General features: G+C 46.0%; 1 protein-coding gene across 1 annotated transcript in view; it reads right to left on the bottom strand.

The window, feature by feature from the left end:
* LOC135918612 (uncharacterized) overlaps window positions 1-4,741 on the bottom strand; it is a 400,339-nt gene extending 395,598 nt beyond the window's left edge. The window contains exon 1 of the mRNA XM_070521094.1: window positions 4,662-4,741. Coding sequence (XP_070377195.1) covers window positions 4,662-4,672 — 11 coding nt within the window. The 5' untranslated portion in view covers window positions 4,673-4,741. The remainder of the gene's footprint in view (window positions 1-4,661) is intronic.
* Between the last annotated feature and the right edge of the window lie 5,299 nt (window positions 4,742-10,040).

Consider the following 10,040-nt stretch of genomic DNA (forward strand, 5'->3'; position numbering starts at 1 on the left):
AGCTGGAGCTCGTACTGACGTAGCTCGACGGTTGGTGCGTGCAGTCTTGCAGCCACGAATTTTATATCAAGCACAATTTCAACGGCTGACTTTGGCACAGCTGGCACAGTTGGAGACGATTAATCGCTATGCTATGCGCACAATCACAGCACTGCCCCGCATCACTCCGATACCAACCTCACAGGAACATGCCCAGCTCAACACAATTGCAGAGGTAATTTTGCAACGTGAAAAAGCACGTGAAATAAAAAAGCAACTTATTCCGGCTGTCGCTGCGTTGCATGCTCATTTTCACCGCGGCTCTCGGATTGACAATCAGCCCCACCCAATGCCTCCCTGAGAATTCACCAGCCTCACAACTAATAAGACAACGAAGTTACGACGCAGCGATACAACAGGTACTGTTGACGAACACAACATCGTCGATGCATCATGCGTTAACACCTGCAAAGTCTATACGGATGCTGCCATTCTCCCAGACGGCGGAAGGACATCATTCCTGAGTACTACGCATAATTTCATCAGCGGCCACCAGCGCTATTTATCTACGGAAGCCAGCGCTCTAGCAATGGAACTTCAAGCCATCCACGACGCTGTGCAAGATGCGACATCTAAGCTGCCCACCATCAAGAATCTAGATACCTTCACGGATTCATTAGCGGCTATTCAGGAACTCAAGAAGGTTGATAAGGCGATGGAAATCTGCGAGAGAATACACACTATGAATAGTAAGACAGCTACTTGCGTCAAGGTACACTGGATTCAAGGCCATTCAGCGAACCCTCACAACATTGCTGCTGACCAGCAGGCACACTGCCCTCCTAATCCTGATCCTCCACCTATTCCCCTCCCACCCCAACCCCGTAACTCACTGCGAGCCCATAAAAATGTTCTCCGGCAGGACACACGCGCTCTTATCCCACCGTGTGTCTGCTCCCTCCCCCTTCACCTTACTAGGGCGGAGGAAGTTGTGCTTAGGAGGCTTCGGGCCGGGGTGGCCCTTACACCGGCTGTTGTGTCAAGGTGGAACTGGTCGCATTTACCACTGGGTGCTACATGTCCATGCTGCTCCGTTCCTGTGGTGGAATCAGATGCATACCACCTAATATGGACATGCACGGGTTTACTATCGGAACGCTCGCGTCTCCTACTGCAAGCCGGCCTCCGCTACAGTGTGACAACCAGCTATGACCGCTGGATACATGACAACAGATTTCACAAAACACTGCTTCAATTCATACACAACACAGGCCTCACAGCACACATATAATACACATATACGCTCCAAGAATTATGCCTTAGGGCAAGCCTTCATCGCAATAAAAAAAAAAGATAGATAACATCTTTACAGATTATGCGAAAGCATTTCATACAGTCTGTTACATAAAACTTCTCGTTAAACTACGCTCTGTTATTGAACACGACAGACTACTTGAGTGGATCACTAGCTATTTGGATTCGAGGCTTCAGATTGTTTCTTTTACCAACGCTGACTCGTCGTCAGCTAGCGTTACTTCAGGTGTTCCCCAGGGTTCAGTCCTAGGTTGACTACTATTCATTATATATATTAGCGATGCAGCCGAAGTTGTTAGTAAAACCGGGGTGAAGCTTCGCATGTATGGTGACGATTGTGTGCTTTATACAAACGTTAGCAGCATTCAAGGCCAACTCGCATTAAATAGCGTTTTTGCTCCATATTGCCGCGAAAGCCTTTACTGGCTAATGTTGACTAATTTAAAAAAAACAGTGTGGATGACTTTTTCTCATAAAAATAGAGCCGCGAAAAATTTCTGAATTTGGATGACGGCGGTCATTGAGGGAGTGTTCAGGGACGACGGATATATCAATGCAGAAGTATATTGCACGATGGTGTGTGGGCCAATGTAGCGCTGCAGGTTGTCCCTACATACGCCTGGAGTGCGGAATGGAGCCCAAAGCAGGACTTGGCCTCATGGGTAGAAACTGATGTCGCAGCGTTTGTTGTCGCAGCGACGTTTCATCTCAACTTTGGCAGCTAGTGTACTTCGCCGGGCAATTTGATGGCAATGCGCAGCTCGAGCAGCAAAATTTCCGGAAAGAGATGCGTTAGGTGCAGAAAGTGCAGAATATTTCTATGTGCAATACAGAGGAAGGAGATCATCCATACAAAAGGAAAAAAGGCCTGTAGCCGCTAATCTGTTAAATAGCAGTATTACATGTGAATATCAAAGAATTTTATGCAAGTCACTGTGGTTAGGACGGAAGGAAATGTAAATAATGTCTGACAGCGTACGGTGGATGCGTTCAGTAAGGCCGTTATAATTGGTTTGCGGATGATAGGTAGACGTATATTTGTGCATGGTATCAGTATCCTGAATAACTTCCTGGACAATTTGGAAAAAAAAAACGCCTTGCAACGGCCACTCGGAAGAACGCGAGGAGCCACGCGACGCGGGACGATAGAGCGCAAGAAAAAGTCAGCGGCCTGAGAAGTGGTACCGAACTGAAGATGTGCAGCCTCTGCAAATTGTCACGATTCACAAGCAGCACTAACCGGGGAAACAGGGCATCACACTTTAATTAGAGGCAAACTGATAACGATTGGGCTGGGACCTCGTCTTATCCTCTGCAATGCGCGAAATCTTTGTTTTCCTGTACGTACTGCATAGTGGATGTGGCATTTGCCTCCCTGCAGAGAGAGCATCATTCCGATGCCCGCCTAGCGGCAGGAAGATGTGTCAAACGAGATGTCAGCACTTCATTCCGAACAATTGGGCTTCAGGTGCACAACGTGCATGACTTCTGGTCATGACGCCCTGGACGAAGCAGGACTGTCAAGGATAGCCTCATAGTTCCGGTCGATGAGGCGTCGTACAACCTTGTACGGACCGAAGTACCGCCTGAGTAGCTATTATGAAAGTCCTCGTCCACGGATGGGACTCCAAGCCCACACTTTCTCGCCTGGCTGATATGTGATGTATCGGTGCCGTAGAGTGGAATGTCGAGCTTCGTAGTCCTGTTGTCGGGCGCTTCTGACGCGGGCGGGTTGTCTCGCTTCTTCAGCCCGTTGAACGAAAGCTTCAGCGCCCGTGCTTGTATGACCGCAGTCATTTGGCAACATCGCAACGAGCATCGTCGTCACTTCACGGCCATGAAGAAGGCTAAATGGTGACTTTCGCGTTGTTTCCTGTTACGCAATGTTTTTATTTATTTATTTATTCGTTTATTTATTCATTTATTTATTTATTTATTATTACACTCAGGGCATACAAAAACATTATAGAGGGGAGGGCCTTTAGTATATAGGTACATATAAAATAAATATCGTTATAAAGTTATATCGCAAAGACTATACATCAACTACAGGTACATGAGCACAAAAGTAAAGCAGCAAAAAGAAACTTAAATATCAAGTAACAAGAATAGAAAAACGAAAACATGGAATAAAAGCAATGAAAGAAAACATAGCAATAGGTGACAACGCCGCAGTGACGCAGTTTTGAAGTAGGTTTGTAATTCATGTGTTAGTACTCTGCGAAAGCCATCTGTATCTGTGAGAATGACTATTGACGCAGGCAGGCGGTTCCACTTCAGACATGTTGTTGGCAAGAATGAATATGAGTAGGTCACTGTGCGCTGCACAGGTACCTGGATTGCGAAGCGGCGATGAACACGTGCGGAAAAAATAAGATGCTGGTGTAATGTACCGGGGCTTGAGCTCGTGGGCAGGATAGTAGATTTTGTGGAAGAGAGAGAGACGAGATAATTTTCTTCGAGAAGAGCGAAGGGGAATGCTAAGAGCAAGTTTCGTGCTAGTAACGGTAGTGGTATGATGATAACTGCTAAGAATGCATCAGACCGATCGACTTTGCACACTTTGAAGGATATTTATTAGAGTAGCATGCCCAGGATCCCTTATCGAGCATGCGCATTCGAGGTTAGGCCTGATAAGTGACGTAGAGTTGTTGTGCTAGAGTCGGTGGAGCTAAAGGAAAGTTACGTATCAGATAGCCAAGAATGCGGTTAGCTTTCGACGTAGTGTATTCAATGTGTCTTTCCCATGAAATAGTACTATTAATATGCACACCTGAGATATTTGTGAAGAACTACTGGGTCCCGGGGAGTATTAATAACAACGTAGGCGGGCCAAGCTGACTGGTTACGGGAAATTCTCGTTGTTTTGCGTTTAGAAGTGTTTAGTTCCATTATCCAAAACGCGCACCATGCAGTAGTGTTATTGAGATCATGCTGGAGTGTTAAAGTATCGTTAGTACTTTCAATCTTGGGGTATGTAAAACAGCCGTCAGCCAATAGAGAAACGGTACTTGATATTTGCTTAGGAAGATCAATGATATATATTAAAGAAAACTAAGAGCGCTAAAAGAGAGCTTTGTGGTACCCCTGAACCGACCGGAACTTCAGAAGCATCATTATCATTATTGCACATATATTATGTACGGTTAGAGCAAAACTCTTGAATCCAGTTGAAGACCAGGCGATCAATGTTTAGTTGGCTGAGTTTCAGCATAAGCGGTGGTTAACTCTGTCGAAGGCTTTTGCAAAATCTAAAAAAATATACAGTCTGTTATAAAGCTACCGCCTAGAAAGGTATGGCGAAGTTATAAGCGAATGCGATGTACGGTAGAATGACATCCTAATTTCTGTGTTTCACGTCTACGTACATACTCAGCATGTCGGCGACAGTCTTGTTCAAGTGTTCTGTCAGGCCGTTCGTTGGGGGTTGATAGGGTATGGCCTTTCGGTGCGCCTATTTGACAGAGAAAGTTAAATTCTAGTGACTGCTCTAAGCGAAACTTTCATTCAGAGCCTGAATGTTTTCAAAGCAATTATGAATTATTGGTAAGTTCGAAAGAAATATAGACACGAAGTTTTTCAAATTCGATGCTGTGCACATTGAGATTCTGTAAAGTTCATTCATTAGAGCAGCTGAAGCGAACAAGTTTGATATGTTGAGTTACATCTTACATGAATTGTCGCATTGTTTGCGAGGCTTTCGCAGAAGGGACATTTACAAATCAGCGGTCTACTTGAACGCCATGTTCATTACATAAATTGTGTACGCTGCAGATGTGCCTTTAGGTGCAATTTACAGAATTGTGATATCATTTCCAATTGCTGCGCTACATAGTTGTAAACTTCGTTTTCTTAAAGTTAGAGATTTTTGTTAATTTTTATTAAAAGTTCAGAACCTCAGTGATAAATTTACAACCATAACTCACTAGATTTTGACTTTTTCTAATGCAACGAACCTCACCAATTTTGTGCAGTGGTTGCTGAGAAAAACGGTTTCTCCTTTCTCATGTATCCCGATAGGAGGAAGCGAGCTAAACCTTCCTCTTAACGCTGTCGCGCTAAAAAGGCAACGCGATTAGCTTCTTTCTTTCATTTATTGCGATATTTGGACACTCCAGGCGCCTTTCCGCCGTCCTTGTTGACTTGGGCGGGATCATTGTGATGTGCAAGAGGGATAACTTCGTGGCGACGCGTCATGTGCTGTACGCGCCAGTGAAAGCGTGCGAAGGTAGTATGTTAAAAAAAACTTGTTCCAGTGCAGGGAGTCAAGTGAAGCCATCGCGTCACCATCTAGTAGTGTGCGCCCATATTATGTGTTTCGGGTATATCTTGCAATGCGCGGGGCTGTCCGGATCCCAAAATGTGCTAACGCGCTCGAGCGTTTTTACTAAAGTTGACGTATAAGCAATTGTCATGTTAGCATTATCCTTCTTATTTAAATGGGGCTGCAGATTAGCATCGCCTTGCTGTAAAGGGAAATTTTATATTTCAGGCTAAACGAAAATGGCCGCCACCAAAGTTCCGAGACCCTCCATGCAATGAGGATGTTAAAGCGACGGCAACACTTCAGGAAAATGAAGACACTACTGAATACTTATATTTCTTGCATTTACTGTTATTCTCATGCTACATTTCCAGTTTTTAATTGTTTTTGTCATGAAAGCTTTCATGGCTGATCAATTTTGACAATGTAATAAAGAGGGCGAATAAATGCTCCTTATTGCGCGAATTGTTCTCTACATTGTGGGGCTGCATAAAAATGTCGATAAAATAGAAAAATGCCCCAATACTCGCATACGTGTGATCCGGAGACCTCCAATATAGTCCTTATAGTCCACAGTGTTGCACTTGAAAATATTTTAAGCAATAAAACATCGCTGAAAATGAGCGCTGCCAAACTCTTGGCAGGCCACTTCTTCTCGCGCAAGATGGCCGTCGCTGGCTTAACCCGAGCCCAGAGGTGACTCCAGCAGGTTTTTTTAAACCTCCTTCGGGTGACTCGACGATGATGGCTCGATTACGCGAGCGTACACGAGGAGCAAGCGCGCCGTCTTCCATCACGCGGCGCAAGGCACCGCGACGAAGGTGCTCTGACATTGGCTGCGTGTGGCGCGGCCGAGGGTGACAGTGCAAGCTCCATTTACAGCGGAGACGTGCGTTCGCTAAGAGGGGGCAGAGGCGGTCAGTTAGTGCACTTTACCTCTTCCAAAGCGGCGGCCATGCGGTCCTATTTTGGAGGCAATTCGTGATGCGTCGGAAGGGCTGTTAGTAGACCTGAGATGGCTCATGGCTTCGTGTGACCTGTGTTCTCGCGTGGCTTGTTCACGTTGAAGCGAGAGACCGCACCAAGATGAGTTCGCTCACTGCTGCTGCCGGTCTTCCTCGTGCCAGTGTTTTGACAAGGAGTGTCTGCGGTCATCGGGTGACAGGTGTTCACGTTTGCCTCTACGTGCCTGGCCAGATGCTTGTTCATTTAGTTAGTGAGCGAATTTTTACAAGCTTCTGAAGTCAATAAAACTGCTATGATTACTTCATAAATCATCACCGTCATTATCATCATCGGCCTATTTTATGTCCACTGCAGGACGAAGGCCTCTCCCTGCGATCTCCATTACCTCTGACCTGCGCCAACCGATTTCGATTAGCACGCGCAAATGTCCTAATTTCGTCGCACCACGTAGTCTTCTACGGTCCTATACTGCAATTCCCTTCTCTCGGTAGCCATTCTGTCACCCAAATTGTACAACGGTTGTCTAATCTGCGCTTCACATGGTCTGCCCTGTGCCATTTTTTCTCTTGATGTCTATTAGAATGTTGTCTATACCCGTTTACTCTCTGATCCAAGCCGCTCTCACTCTGTGTCTTAAAGCTATGCCTAAGCATTCTTCATTCCATCGCTCTTTGCGCGGTCCTTAACTTGGTCTCAAGCTTCTTTGTCAGTCTCCAAGTCTCTCCCCATATGTCAGCATTGGTAAAATGCACTGCTTGTATACTTTCCTTTTCAATGACAACGGAAAGCTTCCAGTCAGGAGCTCACAATGTCTGCCGTATGCGATCCAACCCATTTCTGTTCTGTGAATTTCCTTCACATGGTCAGGGTTCCCTGTGATTAGTTGACCTAGTTAAACGTACTCCTCCACAGACTCTAGGGACTACTTGCGATCTTGCGATCTTGAGCTCTTGTTTCCTTGCCCGGTTATTGATCATTATCTGTGCCTTCTGCATATTAATCTTCAGCCCCACTCTTACACAACCCCTGTTAAGGTCCTTAATTACTTGTTGTAACTCGTCTGCAGTGTTGCTGACTAGAACAATGTCTTTGGCAAACCGAAGGTTGCTGAAGTCTTTCTTTCTCTTAAAGTTATGCCTAGCATTCTTCATTCCATTCCTCTTTGCACGGCCTTACTCCTAAATCCGCGCATTACGATCCTTGCTCCTAAACTTTCCCATTTTAATAGTTTGAATACTTATTCCAAGCAGGCATTGAATAGCATTGGAGAGATTGTGTCTCCCTGTGTAAACCCTTTCTTTATTGGTATCTTCCTGCGTTTCTTGTGTAGTATTGTGGCAGCTGTAAAAAGATTGTAGATATTTTCCACGGTATGTACAGTCCTGGTCAAAAAACTTGAACCCGCTGTGAACGGCCGGGGAGCAGCTGCGCTCCGCTGTCGCGGCGCAGCCAGAAGAACGCGCGCCGCTGCTTGCTTGCGCCGAGGATAAAGAGGGCGAGGGAAGCATTTTTTTTACTCTCCAGCGTAGTTTGATTACAGCTCTCGTGAAAAACTAGTGCGGCGAGCGCGGTGCGAATGCGACGGTGGCGAAGCAGAAGCCACCCGACTAGCTGCACTCGTAAGCAAAATTACACGCTTTTACCACACAACGATAATCGTCATCTGTCTTATCCGCATTTCCTTTCTTTAACGCGGTGAGCCCGGTACTTTCCAGTAACGAACGGCATGCGCGTTATCAGCATGACATAGCATTCCCGACAGGAAACTCGCGTGTGCGGCGTCTTCAAGAAAGGAAATGCAAGCAAGGCAGATGACGATTGTTGTTGTGTGGCAGAGATACACCCCAAAGGGTGTAACTTTGCTTACACTCTTAGAAAAATCTACACCCTTTGGGGCTTATCTTGTCCCACAACAATAATCGTCATCTGTCTTGCCCGCGTTTCCTTTATTTAACGCTGCGAGCCCGGTACTTCCCATGCACGAACGGCATGCGCGTTATCAGTGTGACGCAGCATTCTCGACAGGAAAGTAGTGAGCGCCGAGTTTTCAAGAAAGGAAACGCAAGCAAGGCAGATGACAATTATTGTTGTAGGAGAAATATACACCCCAAAGGGTGCAACCGTTTTAAGAGTGTACGCTCTTAGAAAAATTTACATCGTTTGGTGCATATCTTGTCCCACAACAATAATAGTCATCCATGCTGCCCGCGTTTCCTTTCTTTAACGCTGCGAGCACGATACTTTCCAGTCACGAACGGCATGCGTCTTATCAGTGTGACGCAGCATTCTCAACAGGAAAGTAGCGAGCGCTGAGTTTTCAGGAAAGGAAACGCAAGCAAGGCAGATGACGATTATTGTTGTGGGACAAATATACACCCCAAAGGGTGCAACAGTTTTAGAGTGTAGGAGTGCACACTCTAAAAACAGTTGCACCCTTTGGGGTGTATATATGCCACACAAGAAGAATCGTCATCTGTCTTGTCCGTATTTCCTTTCTTTAACGCGGCGAGCCCGGTACTTGCCAGTTACGAACGGCATGCGCGCTATCAGCATGACATAGCATTACTGACAGGAAACTCGCGCGTGCGGCGTCTTCAATAAAGGAAACGCAAGCAAGACAGATGACGATTATTGTTCACTATTAGAAAAATTTACACCCTTTGCGGCTTATCTTGTCCCACAACAATAATCGTCATCCGTATTGCCCGCGTTGCCTTTCTCTAACGCGGCGAGCCCGGTACTTCCCAGTCACAAACGGCATGCGCGTTATCAGTGTGACGCTGCATTCTCGACAGGAAAGTAGCGAGCGCCGAGTTTTCAGTAAAGGAAACGCAAGCAAGACAGATTACAATTATTGTTGCGGGACAAATTTACACCCCAAAGGGTGCAACAGTCTTAAGAGTGTTGTGTGGCGTATATACCCCAAAGGGTGTCACTTTGCTTAGGAGTGTACACTCTAAAAACAGTTACACCCGTTGGGGTGTATATATGCCACACAAAAACAATCGTCATCTGTCTTGTCCACACTTCCTTTAACGCGGCAAGCCCGGTACTTCCCAGTAACGAATGGCATGCGCATTATCAGCATGACATAGCATTCCGGGCAGGAAAGTAACGAGCGCAGCGTTTTCAAGAAAAGAAATGCGGGCAAGACAGATGATGATTATCGGTGTGTGGCAAATATACACTCCAAAGGGTGTAAACATTTCTTACACTCTTAGAAATATTTACACCCTTTGGGGCTTGTCTTGTCCGACAACAATAATCGTCATCTGTCTTGCCCGAGTTCCCTTTCTTGAAAGCTCAGCGCTCGCTACTTTCGTTTCGAGAAGCTGCGTCACACTGATAACGCGCATGCCGTTAGTGACTGGAAGTGCCGGGCTCGCAGCGTTAAAGAAAGGAAACGCGGGCAAGACAGATGACGATTATTGTTGTGGGACAAGATACGCCTCAACGGGTGTAAATATTTCTAAGAGTGTACAGTATAGCATGCCGTTTGCAGCGCATGCTGGATGAG

Source organism: Dermacentor albipictus, chromosome 6 (assembly GCF_038994185.2).
Source record: "Dermacentor albipictus isolate Rhodes 1998 colony chromosome 6, USDA_Dalb.pri_finalv2, whole genome shotgun sequence".
Lineage (NCBI taxonomy): Eukaryota > Metazoa > Arthropoda > Arachnida > Ixodida > Ixodidae > Dermacentor > Dermacentor albipictus.